The 16,174-nt window shown below is 43.1% G+C and overlaps 1 protein-coding gene across 1 annotated transcript in view; it reads left to right on the forward strand.

Moving 5' to 3' along the window:
* Positions 1 to 16,174, forward strand: part of sugct (succinyl-CoA:glutarate-CoA transferase) — a 384,844-nt gene that overhangs the window by 139,254 nt on the left and 229,416 nt on the right. The window contains 2 exon segments of the mRNA XM_052022714.1: positions 6,786 to 6,857; positions 13,600 to 13,697. Of these exon segments, the coding sequence (XP_051878674.1) occupies positions 6,786 to 6,857; positions 13,600 to 13,697 (170 nt within the window).

Below are 16,174 nucleotides of genomic sequence, written 5' to 3' on the forward strand. Positions count from 1 at the left end.
CCAGAGAAGGAATAGCAGCCAAACTAGGAGCTCACTGAATATCATCTCAAATCCAGCAGTTGGAAAACCAACCCAAGGAATAAATGTAGAGGAGTTAAGAGTTAAAAGCATGGGAGGGAGATGTGTATTCAGGATGCTTCAAGTCACCTGACTGAGGTGTGAAAGGAGCCAGAAAGAGATATAGTACTCCACTGGCTGGCAGGAACAAGTATTGGTATTGGTATTGGTTTATTATTGTCACTTGTACTGTTGTACAGTGAAAAGCTTGTCTTACAAACCGATTGTACAGGTCAATTCATTACACAGTGCAGTTACATTGAGTTAGTACAGAGTGCATTGATGTAGTACGGGTAAAAACAATAACAGTACGAAGTGTCACAGCTACAGTGAACGTGCAGTGCAATAAAGTGCAAGGTCACAAGAAGGTAGATTGTGACATCATAGGCATATAAGGGAACCGTTCAATAGTCTTATCACAGTGGGGTAGAAGCTGTCCTTAAGTCTGGTGGTACGTGCCCTCAGGCTCCTGTATCTTCTACCCGATGGAAGAGGAGAGAAGAGAGAATGTCCCGGGTGGGTGGGGCCTTTGATGATGCCGGCTGCTTCACCAAGACAACGAGAGGTAAAGACGGAGCCCAAGGAGGGGAGGCTGGTGTCCGTGATGCGCTGGGCTGTGTCCACAACCCTCTGCAGTTTCTTGCGGTTCCAACTGATACAAAGAATTGAGGGCAGTAGTGGCTTTGATGGCCACTGGTTATTTGCATGGTCGCCAAGTGCACAAGCATTTGTTCTTGTACAAAGTTTCAGATGTCTGCCAGCTGCAGATGCAATAAACTACGCCTTTTGAAGCACTGCTTTTCCACCATGTTACGGATACTCAGTGTCTACCCATACACAGATGCTGAGGATAGTGTCTCCTGTGGTCTGCAGTCTCTCAGTTGGTCACCTCTCTACTGTCTAGTGATAAGTTTTCTGACTGCAAGTTGCTGTTGCAGTTTTTAGCCATATAACTCCCTGAGCAAGATCCGGTCTACTATTATTGTTTTATTATTAGTGGTTTATTATTGTCACATACCGAGGTAAAGTGAAAAACATTGTTTTGCATGCCATCCATGCAGATCATTTCACTACAACAGCGCATTGAGGTAGTGCAAGGGAAAACAATAACAGAATGCAGAATAAAGTGTTACAGTTACAGAGGAAGTGCAGTGGAGGCAGACAATAAGGTGCAAGGCCATAACGAGGTAGATTGTGAGGTTAAGAGTCCATCTTCTTGTACTAGGGGACCCTTCAATGGTCTTATAACAGCGGGATAGAAGCTGCCCTTGAGCCTGGTGGTACGTGCTTTCAGGCTTTTGTATCTTCTGCCCAATGGGAGAGGGGAGGAGAGAGGAGTGTAGGGATCAGGGTGTAGGGTCTTTGATAGTGTCGGCTGCTTTACTGAGGCAGGGAGAAGTGCATGGAGGGGAGTGTAGTTTCTGTGATGCGCTGGGCTGTGTCCGCAGCTCTCTGCAGTTTCTTGCGGTCCCAGGCAGAGCAGTTGCCATACCAAGCTGTGATGCATCAAGATAGGATGCTTTCTGTGGTGCATCTAGGTGGTTGGACCAGCACAGGCTATTGGTAATGTTCATTCCTAGTAACTTTCAACCCTCTCGAACTCAGTACCGTTGATGTAAACAGGAGCATGTGCACCACCCCCCTTCCTGAAGTCATTGACCAGCTCTTTTGTTTTGCTGACATTGAGGGAAAGGTTGTGTCATGATACCATGTCACTAGGCTTGTCATGGTTCCGCGTGCTGGTCCTCGATTGGTGCCTTGTTGTGCAGCACATGATTTCCATGCACTACTAATTGCATAATAACACACACCTGAGTTCCATCAGGAGACTAGTATTAGAACCCTGGTTCCACTTGTACTGGTTGCCAGAGTATTGGTCAGTCTTTGGGTATACTTTGTCTTCTGGCTGCTTAGAGCTGGCCACTCTAGAGCAGTCCTGGTTTTGCTGTTTCTCCTAGAATATCCTGTTTCCATGTCGGGACTGTGCCTCAGAGCCCCAAGGCAAGATTCCTCTGGGTCGCCGCCTGCGTTTTGGTTCTGAGGAAGCATCCTGACTCCAGTCTCGTACCGGTGTTCTACATTTGGGTTCTCCGTGATCTAGCTCTTTGTTTGACACTGTGACAAGGCTCTTTATTTCCTTCCTGTTCTCTGACTCATTGTTATTTGAGATTTGGCCCACTACAGTGGTGTCATCTACAAAGTTGTAGATGGAGTTAGAGCAGAACCTGCCACACAGTCATGAATGTATAGGGAGTGGAGTAGAGGGCTGAGGACACAGCCTTGTGGGGCACCAGTGTTGAGGATAATCGTGCTGGAGGTGTTGCTGCCTGTCCTCACTGATTGCGGTCTGTTGGTTGGGAAGTCAAGGATCCAGTTGCAAAGGGAGGTGTCGAGTCCCAGGTCTAGGAGTTTGGAGATGAGTTGCTTGGAATTATAGTCTAAGGTGTGATTTTAAAACATTTCAAAATATAGAAAGTAAATTAGTGGGAAAGTACTTATTCACAATATTTTTGGTAACTATTGCAAAGGAATTTTTTTTCCACAAGTATGTAGGATGGTAGCTTGTGTGTTTATTGCAATATTTTTGTGAGTTTTAATGAAGCACCTCAACTAGTGTCTTTAATTTTGACCCACACTTGGAGGTTTTAGGAAACCTATGGCTGTGACACTGAATCTGAAATAGTGTTGAAATATTATTCCAATTGAAGAAATGGTCTATATTAACAGAACACTTTCCTCTTCTAATTGGCAGTTCAAAACCTGTAAAAGCAACAACTAATTTGGAGCGAACTTACTGATGTGCTCACATTTTTTTGCCAGCTTTAAGCCCCTATCTGTACCCACACTCTGTTTTCCCAGGCACAATCACTATTTTGGATCGTTATTCATCATGAATCATTTATTAGTGATCCCAGGTCTTTGGAAAATGTACTAATACATAATTTACAAATTATATTCCTATAATTCATGAGCAGAATCATTTTAAGGTCACTTTTTAAAGGAAAAAGTTTAGAATTCACAGATTAGATCTTTTCAAGTTAAACACTAGTGTGAGTTTGTGGTGTGTCCAAGGTGATGTGAAGCTAATGGCTGTCTCATAGGAAGTCGGGTAAGATGAAAAAGCAAAGTGATTGTTCATAATTATCATCATTTTATTAACCTGTTCCAATTGCCACAGATTGGGTCCTTATTCCACAGAGCTAAAACATTCTGGTTGATGTTTCAAGGAAGATATAAATTTCCATGAAGGAAGTTATCTCATGTGCTACCTGCAACATTTTCTTATGTTTGATCATCTTCTGCACTGCAGCAGTGAGGGTGACTATGCATCTGCTGTTTGAAGAAGCAAATGTTGACAGTATTGACATTGAATAAGTGTGCCAGTATAGTTTTGATCTGGTGTTTGAATTATCCTCCTGGGTGGAAGCTGATGTCAGTGCACTGTTTGTTTTCGTTAGTTCCAAGTATATAGGGGCCAAGTCAAAGAATTTCATCTTTCTCATGCTTTTTTTGTACAGTAGGGGAGTTGAGGGTTCTGGGGAAAAGCAGGTAGGTGGACCTGAGTCCACGGCCAGATCAGCCATGATCTTATTGAATGGCGGAGCAGGCTTGACGGGCCGGATCGCTGACTCCTGCTCCTGTTTCTTGTGTTCATGGGCAACAGGCAAAGACTGAGTGTGTTAATAATAGAAGTGCAATTACTATCATCCTGAGAAATGACATTCGTATTTCACCTCATTGGGCAAGGAATCAATGATCCAAGTATTCTGTAGACAGGTGACTGATATATCATCCTACCCCCTGGAGGCCCAGTGAACATTGATATCCATAGCCACGATGGCAGTAGTCTGACCTTTACATCATGAAAGAAGCCTGAGCTTCCACTGCAGAAATCAGACTTTGGGTGACTTCTGCCTGTGTGGCAATGGCAGCTGAGATATCAGCCACCAGATGCTCTATGCTATTGCAATGTATATATGGCTACAGTAGTGTTGACATGAAACTGGCCAACACTTCTATCTTGTATTGCTGCCAGCCCTTCGCTGGAAAAGGGTTGTTCTAACACAAGGTTTGAGCTGGATCTTCCCATCTCTCAAGTCTTCAGGTAGGCTGAACATTACCTCAAATATCTTGATGTTTTGTCAATAGACTGCTCCATCATAATCCTCTTGAGTCCTCCAGTGTGACCATGCTTTTTGGAGAGTTGGCATCTCAGTTACTGTTTGCCTGTGGCTTTGCAGCTGTCCTCTAGTGCTTGGGAACCCATCACATGTAGGTCTCAGAACGAAGCTACCTCTGAATCGGTGAATGCAACCATTAGATGGAGCAATGTAGTTTGTTCTTGATGCTCTAGAAATTCATCAGCTGGGGCTTGGCAGGTTTTTATTGTTACGTATCTGAAATTAGAAAGTCACAAAGGAGTGGGCAAGGTATAGGGAGGCAACAGGTAAGTGGGGCATTAGAATGGTAGAAGAAAGTATTGGAGGAGGGCGTGAGATTTGAGAAGATGAGTTGCATACCACCACACTGTCCTCTTCAGTTAGTTTCAGTCCTCCGCAAACCACACACTTGTTATAGCCAGGTCAATGATTGGCAATGCTTTCTCCAAAATGCAACAACCCAGTGGGCATGATAGGGGTGGCTTCCTTTCTGTTAACAAGTTGTGTGACACCTTACCTCTCAAGAAAGAAGGAAAGAATATGGTTCTGAGATGTATTTAGCTTTGATAAATAAGTGATGGGGTGAAAGGTTCAAGAATGTAAGCACCCTTGCAGCAAACTTCCTTACTTTTGCATATCAACTCCCATGTAATGAAGGTCAACCTAACTGGTGTGTTTGAGTGTTGTAGGAATGGTAAATATAAGAGTGTGTTTTAAGGAATATGACTGTCGTTGGTTGCTAGGGATTATCGGTAATTAAGTAATGGAGTTGTGATGCATGCAGTAGTGTGTGGAGATGGTTGGTATTTTGGAATTCGTTGGTAGTTGGGAATTTTTACTACTTGCGTTGACGTTAGCTGCTTATTTGTGCTCGTTCTTCTTCTTGAAACACTACAATTATGTCCCTGGGACTTCACTGCATCCAAAAACAGAACGCCGGAAGACCTCAGCAGGTTAAGCAGCATCTGTGAAGGCAAAAGCTGTTTGGGTGAAGACCCTGCATAGTCCTCAACCAGAAACGTCAACTTGCACCTTTTGCCTCCACGGATGCTGCTTGACCCACAGGGTTCTTCCAGTGTTATGTGTTGGTTCCAGATTCCAGCATCTGCAGCCTCTTCAGACTTCACTGCATCCATTGACCTCTCAGACCACCTTCTTCCACTCCCCACATTTCTTTCTTGGGAGAGTTCCAGTGCCCCATGCATGCAGATCCCAGCTCTGGTATCCTCCTTCACAACTGTTACGGACTCAGTGAAAGTCCCTTTAAGATAGAGAGTGTGTGTGTGTGTGGGGCGTGCTTATGTCAATAGAAGATAAAGGACGCAATGACGTGGTTGAAGAAGTTAGAAGAAGAGGAAGAGAGGAGAGAGAAGGGAGAGAGACACCAGCCTGCTAGTATTCTCTATCGATGGATGAGAAACTATAACTGTGTCTGCCACTGAAATCCACGTATGGAAGTTGGAAGTAATCTGGTGGAGTTCACTTTGTTGCTGACCTGTAGAAGGAAACAGGTATTTGTGTGTGGACGACCACGATTCGGATGCTTTTCGGGGTGAGGAAGTCACTACCGAGTAAACACTGGAGTGTCGTTTGGGTTCCATGGTGGAACATTTGGATTTCGTATTTACTCTCTCTCTGTTTTTCTACATCTACGTCTTATCTTCTGACAACGGTGGTTGTTGAAGAAGCCCTTGCTCATGTTTCACCTTATGGCTTGCGGAACTGAACTTTAAGAACCATTCCGGAACTGGGAGTTTTGGACTTTGCCACACACACACACACACGAAGAGTTTAGTTTTGGGGTTAACGTTCAAGGTTTAACATTTTTGAATTCCAACATACTAACATTTTTACTTTTATTTTATGTATTATCATTAGTGATTAATAAAATAGTTTTTAACACTGAATCATGCTCAGTGTGTTTCTTTTGTTGCTGGTTCGTGACAAAATCAACATCACTGTTAGTGAAGCAGTGGCTATCCTGCATACCTGCTACCATTTTTCTATACGCACTGTTATGTAATGATTTCATTATCGGTATGCGCTAATGGGGGAGATAGTTCAATCCTCTTAAGCACCTTAAGTGGGCAGGCACGGTAGTGTAGAGGTTAGCATAATACCATTACAGCATCAGCAACCCGGATTCAATTCCTGCTGCTGTCTGTAAGGAGTTTGTACGTTGTCCCCACGTCTGCGTGGGTTTCCTCCGGGTGCTCCGGTTTCCTCCCACATTCTAAAGACGAGCGGGTTAGGAAGTTGTGGGCGTGCTGTGTTGGCACCAGAAGCGTGGCGACACTTGCGGGCTTCCCCCAGAACACTGCCCAAAAGATGCATTTCACTGTGTTTTGATGTACATGTGACTAATAAAGATATCTCTGCATGAGATGCAAGAATGAAAGTCATGTGTGAATGGCTCTGGAACACGCTGGCACAGGTTCCTCACACTGCAGCATTTTAGCACATATTTTTATGGGTGATTGAATTCCTAGACTTTAATGACGAGCTCATGAATTGTCTTGCTTCTGTTGAAAATGTATTTTGACGTCACCTTTAAACACTCTTTTGCAGGCTTTTAAGACAAAGGATGGTTACCTTGTGATTGGAGCTGGGAATGATCAGCAGTTTGCAACTGTTTGCAAGGTAAGTTGCTTGTGCTTAATTGGGAATAAGTTATCAAGTAAACTTCATTTATGAGAAATTGGTCAAAAGTGACTGCAGGAACAATCAAGTAATAATTAGTGAAGCTAGTTTAGTGCTTCAATTGCAGAGATTTTATCTGAGAATAAGTTTGCACTCTAACTAATGATAGTTTGAAGCACTTTCTCTTTATGTAGGCAGTTCAGTTGCAGTAGAAATGCGACCTCAATCCAAGTTCAGTGCTGAATCTGATGCTGGAACAGAATAAGATATCTTTATTAGTCACATATACATCAAAACACACAGTGAAATACATCTTTTGCGTAGAGTACTGGGGGCAGCCTGCAAGTGTCACCACACTTCTGGCACCAACATAGTGTGCCCACAACTTCCAAACCTGTACATCTTTGGAATGTGGGAGGAAACCGGAGCACCTGGAGGAAACCCACGCAGACATGGGGAGAACGTACAAATTCCTTACAGACAGCCGCCAGAATTGAACCTGGGTCACTGGCACTGTAAAGAGTTACCATGCCTGCCCAGGTGAGACTCTTCAGAAAACATCTTCATAATAATTTGGTCATTCACCCCTGATTTACGTGCTCCAGGGTTGATTTAAATTTCAACCCAGTTAACAATCACCCAGTCAACTGAAAGTTGCTGAGGGAAGGGTGCAAATTGCAGAAGTATTGGCTGTAATCTTCCAAACTTCGATAGTGAAGGGTGGTTGTGTCTGACAACTGGAGAATGCCAAATGTTACACCCTTGTTCAACAAAAGGCTCTGAGGGTAAACCTGGAGACTGCAGGTCAGTCACTTTAGTCTTCCTGATAGGGAAACTGTTAGGTATGATGGTAAGAAACAGAATTAATAGTCACTTGGACAATGTGAACAAAGGTCTTCCTGGCATACTGATCTTGCTGTCATTTTATACATCACCTATGGTGCCTTGAAATGATTTGATATAATATAGATTTTGAGGCTAATCTCATCTTCATTGAACTAACTCTGGTTGAGAGAGGAGGCTTAGGAAGTGTTACAACTTGTTTTCTGATTCCTTGATGAAACCTAGATCAGAAAAACTATTATCATACCATATGAGAATTAATTCTGACTAAGTTTAAAGACCCACATCACGAAATTGGATCCGTTAGTGTCAGTCTTTCATGGGCAAATGATACGTAAAAGTGATTTAACCCATATTAGGTCATACCAGAAATTATTTGGTGCTCTTTTGGAACAATTTCATCAGGAAATGATTTCAGGTATTTCCATGTACAGTTCACCTTAATGTGTTTGACTTTTTCCACTATTAGTCATGCACAGCATGAATCCTCCCTTGCTAGCATAAATTGGACCTCTTGGGTGTAACTTACAACATTCATTGAATGCAAAAAACTAGGAGCCTCTTGTTCTGTAGCCACTATTGAGTTGTTAGTTAAAATATATCCACTCTGACATCTTGCACACAGCACCAGCCAGCCGTAGGTTTCAATGCTCAGGATATTTAAATCTTCATCAATGAAGTCCATCAGAGGTACATGCTGTGACCTCTGCCTTTGATCATACCGATCTTGGAGTGTCTTGCAGTCAGCTGTGGTGTGGACTTAATCAGGGCAAATGTTTGCTTGAGGGGTGCCAGCATAGACATTGCTTTCCCTTGCATTTTCCCTTGATCCGTGGCATATTTTTATACAGCTGACTGCTGCTGGGAAAATTACTGAAGTGTCTTGTGCTCTGCATGATGAACATGGCAAAGATGGTGCAGTTGTGAGCTTTTCCATGCTGCTTCCGTCGGGACTACACAGTTTCTGTTTTAGCGCATGATATTGGGTGTTAACCAAATTGGCTACTTTTTGTGGGGAATTCATTTGGGCAATAGAGCTCATACAGCAAAATGGATGAAACGCAGTTTCTAAGCACCAGCTCCTTGTTTGGAGAAAAAAGGTGTAATCAAATCCACTTCTATCACTCTCTGTAAATCAGCTTCTTCATCCAAATCACTTGGTGAAAATGAAATTTCTAGAATATCTTGCTGCAAGTTGCAAATTGGTCCTTTTAAGGAAGTGATTAAAGAAAAGTTTACCTTCCCCTTTGCCTCCTAATCTGCAGCTCTAGAAACTCCAATGAAATCAGTGTTAGTGCAGGATCTGAGAGAAATTCCCTTGTGTAATGTTGAACTCCAGAAAGACTCCTGAAACGGAGACAGTATAGGATGCAGTGCCATCTATATCCCAGCAAGTCCTGGACTCTCAACACATGCACACAAGTCTGGAAATTGCTTCCATTCCAAACGGCTGACTATCTGTCATTCCCTTTGGAACCACTGCCTATAGTCAGCATGGTTTAACCCAATAAAGGTTGCACTCTGTTTCACCAAAGCCACAACTGCTGGCCTTCATAATTGATTATCAGAAGGAAAATTGCTATTGAAAATTATAAGAATGTGAAATATAAAATACATATAGAATATTCAATAAATTATTGAAAACATTGTGAAGTATAAAATATTATAACATCTAAAGCTAAAATGATGTTTTTGTGAAAGACAGTTTCTTATGTTTTATAAAGTGGTGAGTAAATAGAAAATAAGCAACAATTATTGATATTTTTACAGCATTTAAAATAGATGTAACTATAGCATGGACAATGAAAGGCAAGCAGTGGTTGAACAACTAGGAGATATAACTGAAGCATGTCTGGTAAAATAGGTTTCAAGGACACATATTAAAGCAGCAAGAGAAGTTAGCAATGTGAATGGGATTTTGTGATGCCTTTCATAACCTGAGGATGCCCCACAGCATCTCACTGTGTTACTTTTGACTTGCAGTCACTATTGTAACTTGTGAAAATTTACAATCTATAACGGCAATGAAGTGAATGACATTGCCATTGGACCAAGATGTTGTGGTCAATACAATAAGGAAGTGGGTGCACAATGACTACCCCACATTACAAGAAACCACACAGTCATCTTCCATTCCCCAAAATGAAGCTCAGGACCTGGGACTTCTGGACCCTCATGGAGAATCCCTAAAGGGACAAACTAGAACTTTGCACCGTTATTGTGGCCCTGGAATCTAAGGGCTTTGACACTGATATAGCCACATTGAGCAAGACACATTGAATGGGCTACTCCTTTTCCTCCTCTACAGTCATTTGTCTTTGCCTACATGTGATATGATCATGGCTGCTCATCTATCTCAATGCCTTATTCTGATTTTCCTCTTAGCCTTTGATACTACTTGTGTCTGGAATCTATCTATTTCCCTAGATACATTCAGCAACTTGACTTTCACCACTTTCTGTGGTAGAGAATTCTGCAGTTTTGCCACCCTCTGAGTTAAACATTTCTCATTATCTCAGCCCTAGGTTCTTAGCCCAATTCCTGATTCTGTGACCCTTCATTCTGGACACACCAGTCAGTAGACGTCCATTCTGCATCCAGTCTATCTTGCTCTGTCGGAATTTCCATGTTTCAATAAGATCCCCTCTTATTCTTCTACGTGCTAATGAATACAGGCCTAATTGATCCAATCAGTTGACATTTTGGGTCAGGACCCTTCAGAACAGTCCTGGGGAGGTGTCCTGGCCCGAGGTGTTGACTGCCTGCTTTTCTCCACAGATGCTGCCTGGCCTGCTGAGTTCCTCCAGCATCATTGTGTTTTTCATGACATTCTGTTAACTTTCCTTTTTGATGCCATTAAACTGAAGAGGGTGCAAAAAAGATTTACCAGGATGTTACTGGGACTGGAGGGCTCGGGTTAAAGGGAGAGGGAGGATAGGCTGGGGCTTTTTTTCCCTGGAGCGTAGGAGGCTGAGGGTTGACTTTATAGAGGTTTATAAAATTACGAGGGGCATAGATAAGAGAAACAACCAAAGTCTTTTCCCCAGGGTGGGGGGGTGGGGGTGGGGGGGGGGGGGGTCCTAAACTAGAGGGCATGGGTTTAAAGTGAGAGGGAAAAGACTTAAAAGGGACTTGAGGAACAACTTTTTCCACACAGAAGGTAGTGAGAATATGGAACTGCCAGAGGAAGCGGTGGAGGCAGGTATGGCATCTAAAAGGCATTTGGACAGTTACATGGATAGGAAAGACTTCAAGAGGAATGGGCCAACTGCAGGCAAAGGGGACTAGCTCAGTAAGGCAACTTGGTCAGCACAGACGAGTTGGGCCAAAGGGCCTGTTTCTGTGCTGTATAGCTCTGATTCTCTTCGTGTGACAGTCTTGCTATCCAAGGAATCAGTCCAATGAACTATTGCTACATACCCTCTATGACACATACATTCTTTCTCAGGAGACCAAGACTGCACACAATATGTGGTCATGCCAAGGTCATATAAATTTGCTCCTGTCTTCAAAGCCTCTTGCAATGAAGGACAACATAACAGTTGCTGCCTTAAATGCTTGCTGTACCTGCATATTTGCTTTCAGTGATGGGTGTACAAAGACAACCAGGTCCCATTGTAAATCAACATTTCCCAGTCTATCACTATGTAACTAATACTTTGCATTTCACCTGAAGTGGATAACTTTATGTTTATCCACATTATTCTGCAACTCCCATGTATTTAGAACATAGAACGTTACAGCATAGTACAGGCCCTTCAGCCCATGATGTTGTGCCAACATTTTATCCTGTTTAAGATCTATCTAACCCTTCCCTCCCACATAGCCCTCCATTTCTCTCTCATTCATATGTCTATCCAAGAGTCTCTTCTATGTCCCTAATGTATCTGCCCCCACAACCTCTGCTGGCAGTGCGTTCCACGGACTCACCACTGTCTGTGTTTAATAAAAAAAAACTACCCCTGACATCCCCCTTATATCTTCCTCCAATCATCTTAAAATTATGTTCCCTCGTGTTAGCCATTGTTGCCCGGGAAAAAGTCTCTGACTGTCCACTCACTCTACATCTCTTATCATTGTTGTACACCTCTATCAAGTCACCTCTCATCCTCCTCCTCTCCAAACAGAAAAGCCCAAGCTCACTCAACCTATCCTCATAAGACATGATCTCCAATCCAGGTAGCATCCTGGTAAATGTCCTCTGCACCCTCTCTAAAGCTTCCACATCCTTCTTATTAATGAGGTGACCAGAACTGAGCCCAATACTCCAAGTGTGGTCCAACCAGAGTTCGATAGAGCGGCAACATTACCTCACGGCTCTTGAACTTAATACCCCAACTAATGAAGGCCAACACACCATACGCCTTCTTAACAACTCTATCGACCTGCGTGGCAACCTTGAGGGATCTATGGACGTGCATCCCAAGATATCTCTGTTCCTCCACTCTGCTAAGAGTCCTAACATTAACCTGCCTTTGAATTTGATCTCCTGAAGTGTATCACTTTACACTTATCTGGGTTGAACTCCATCTGCCGCTACTCAGCCCAGGTCTGCATTCTGTCAATATCCTGTTGTAACCTACAGCAACCTTGTACACTATCCACAACACCACCAACCTTTGTATCATCAGCAAACTTGCTAACCCATCCTTCCACATCCTCATCCAAGTTGTTTATAAAAATCAAAAGGGGCAGGGGGTCCCAGAACAGATCCCTGCGGAACACCACTGGTCACCAACCTCCAGGCAGGATACGCTCCATCTACCACCACCCTCTGTCTTCTCTGAGCGAACCAATTCTGAATCCACACAGCCAAGTTACCCTGGATCCCATGCCTCCTGACTTTCTGAATGAGCCTTCCATGAGGAACCTTATCAAATGCCTTACTAAAATCCATGTACACCACATCCACTGCTCTACCTTCATCAATGTACTTTGTCACATCCTCAAAGAATTCAGTCAGGTTCGTGAAGCATAACCTGCCCTCACAAAGCCATGCTGACTGTCCCTAATCAGCCTGTGCTTCTCCAAATGCCCATAAATCCTGTCTCTAAGAATCTTCTCCAGTAATTTGCCCACCACTGAAGTAAGGCTCATTGGTCTGTAATTCCCAGGGTTATCCCTACTCCCTTTCTTCAACAAAGGTACAACGTTTACCACCCTCCAATCATCTAACACTACTCCTCTGGCCAGTGAGGACGCAAAGATCTTCGCCAAAGGCACAGTAGTCTCTTTCCTTGCTTCCCGTAATAACCTTGGATATATCCTGTCCGGCCCCAGTGACTTGTCTATCCTAATGTTTTTCAATAGTTCCAGCACATCCTCTTTCTTCATGTCAACATGCCCTAGCATATCAGCCTGTTGTACTCCATCCTCACAAATGTCAAGGTCTCTGTCTGGTGAATACTGAAGCGCAGTATTTATTAAGCAAAGAATACTGAAGCGCAGTATTCATTGTTCATTCACTCAGCTTGTCCAAATCACCCCTTAGTTTCTTTCCATCCGCCTCACCACCAGTGCAGCGAAAGGGGTGGATGCATTGAATGCATTCAGATCAGAGAACACTGAAAATTAAGTAGCTGGAAGGGTAATGGTACATCTTAGCAGACAAGGACAAGACTTTTGACTTTGTTGGCTAGGGAAATGAGATAAATAAAATTATTGAAAGTGATGGAAGGTGTAGGGAAGTTATTGTAATACGGGATGTGGACAGTGCATCTTTGACTGGGTTGGAGTTTATGTTACAAAGAGATTGTGTCTCATGAAATGCTTTTCTGTTCATCAAAGCAATTAAAGTGGTATTTAATCTTTGCTGTGTAGTCAGAATGTAGTTATATTTAAAAAGATGATGATGAATTTCATTCACATTTTAGTTAATCATTTAATGTCATTTTTCTAGATCTTATCATTAACTGCTTTAAGTGAAGAACCGAGGTACAAGACAAACAAGCTCCGGGTTCAGAATAGAGGAGAACTAATTGATGTCCTGTGTGCAAGGTTAGTCCTGAACGTGGATATTATGGTCAATAATGCACATTTTAGTGAAGTAGGGTGGTTATATCGTAAGTATCGTGAGGAAGTCGTAATTAAAACACTAGTGAGATTCTGGCAACAATAAGATGAGATAAGCTATCTTTATTAGTCACATGTACATCGAAACACACAGTGAAATGCATCTTTTGCGTAGAGTGTTCTGGGGGCAGCCCGCAAGTGTCGTGACGCTTCTGGCGCCAACATATCATGCCCACAACTTCCTAACCCGTACGCCTTTAGAATGTGGGAGGAAACCGGAGCACCCGGAGGAAACCCACGCAGTCACGGGGAGAACGTACAAACTCCTTGCAGAGAGCGATCAGAATTGAACCCGGGTCAGCTGGTGCTGTAATAGCGTTACGCTAACCGCTACACTACTGTGCCTGCTATAATGTTCCTGCCCAGGATCGAACTGGGAAGCTTTAACGTGTGAGGCGAATATGATAACTGCTGCACTGCTCAAACCGAAAGGGCAATGTGGATACTCAAGATACATTTACTTATATTCCAGTTACTGGTCTGAGATTGCTCTGTGCCCACCGAATGTGGCTGAAGCTGCAGCCAGACTGAGACTGAAATGGAGCAAACAAGATTGCAGATGCTGGAAATCTGAAACGAAAGCATAGAATGCTGGATGAAAATTTTTTTTAAAATGTAGAAAAGTTTTTTTAAAAATCTGAAACACAAACAGAAAATGCTGGAAAATCTCGGCAGGTCAGGTAGCATCTGTGAAAAGAGAAACAGTCAAAATTTCAGGTCTCTGACCTTCTGTCAGAACCGTGTCCTGGTAACTATTTCCAAAAGGTCATTTGGGTTCATCTCAGCACAGACATTCTGTTGGTTCTACATTTCCCCCCAACCCCACTTTCTCTTCCACTGAAAACAGGTCAAACAGCATCTGAGGAGTGAGAGGCTGAGCCAATGGTTCAGGTCTGGGGCCCTTCGTCAGAACAGGAAATGTAAGAAGATATGTTTGTTTCAAGTTGCAGAGAGTGGGAGAGCTGGAGAGAACAGAGGGGGTGTTTGTCATAGGGTGCAAATTGAAGTTGTACAGGCGACAGCTACTTTAAAATTCATCAGTTAGAGACAAAAAAGAAACAAGTTGAAGCGGAAAGGTGAAGGGTCTCAGCCAGAAATGTCGACTGTTCATTTCCCTCCATAGATGCTGCCTGATCTGTTGAGTTCCTCCAGCATTTTTTGGTGTATTGTTCCAGATTTCTAGCATCTGCAGTCTCCCTTAGGGAGGGGGGTTTGGCAGAAACTGTTGAATTCAATATTGTCCCTGGTACTGTTTCCAATTTCCAACTTTCTTATGGTCCATATCTGACTCTTCACTTTCTTGACATCTCCATCTCAGTGGATAGGAAAGTGGGATGGTGTCCAATATCCATATTAAGTCCAGCGACTCCCATTGGTATCTTCCCTACATATAGAGTCGTACAGAATGGAAACAGGCCATTTTGGCCCCATCACATCCTTGCCAACCTCTAGGCACCCATCTTCATTAATCTCATCTTCCATCACTTGATCCATAGCCTTCTGTTCCTATGTGATTCAAGTGCTTATCTTAACACTCCTTAAATGCTATCAACAACTCTGCTTCCTCCTTTCACGTTATTTTCTGCAAAGTCTCCATGCCATCCTCTCACTTTTTCTGTCCATTATATCATCTCTGACAAGATTTCCATACCAGTTCTCTCGTCCATCTCTACCAAATGCTCCCCTTCACGCAGCACTTTCCCACGTAACTGCGGCAGATTCAAGATCTTCTCCTTTTACCTCTCCCCCTCTCACCATCCAAAGGACCTAAAATGCCCTTCCAAGTGAATTCACTTGCACCTCTTCCAGTTTAGGTTCTTGCTTTTGGTGCTCACAATGTCATCTCCTCTACGGTAGAGAAACTAAATGCAGATCAGGTGAATGCTTTGCAAAACCCTTCTGTTCAGTTTGCAAGGCAACCATGAGTTGCAGTCACCTGTCACTTTAATTGCCATCCCTACTCCCATTCTGAACTCTGTGCCTTTGGCCTTCAATATTGCTCCAGCAATTCCCAGTGTTAACACAAGCAACAGCACCTCATCTTCCATCTGGTATTATTTTTGCCCTTGGGAATTAGTTTTGAATTTAACAATTTCAGACTATTTTTTCCTGTCTATAAACATGGCTGTACTATTCTGTGTCAATTTATTTCTTTTGTTTCTCTGGGTTTTAAAGTAATTATTACCTTGAGAACTTCGATCTGCATTCATTCACCCTGTTCTGTCCACCTCTGTCCCTCTCTGCAACTTAAGACATGCTGGTCTTCTCACATTTTCAGTTACGAGAAAGACCCTCGATCTCCTTCTCTCCCCATTGGGGCTGCCTGACCTACTGAGTGATTCCAGCAATTTTTTTGTTTGGGATTGTAACCATTCTCTTTAGAAGGAATTCCACACATCTGT

This window comes from Pristis pectinata, chromosome 9 (assembly GCF_009764475.1).
Source record: "Pristis pectinata isolate sPriPec2 chromosome 9, sPriPec2.1.pri, whole genome shotgun sequence".
NCBI classification, from domain to species: Eukaryota; Metazoa; Chordata; class Chondrichthyes; order Rhinopristiformes; family Pristidae; genus Pristis; species Pristis pectinata.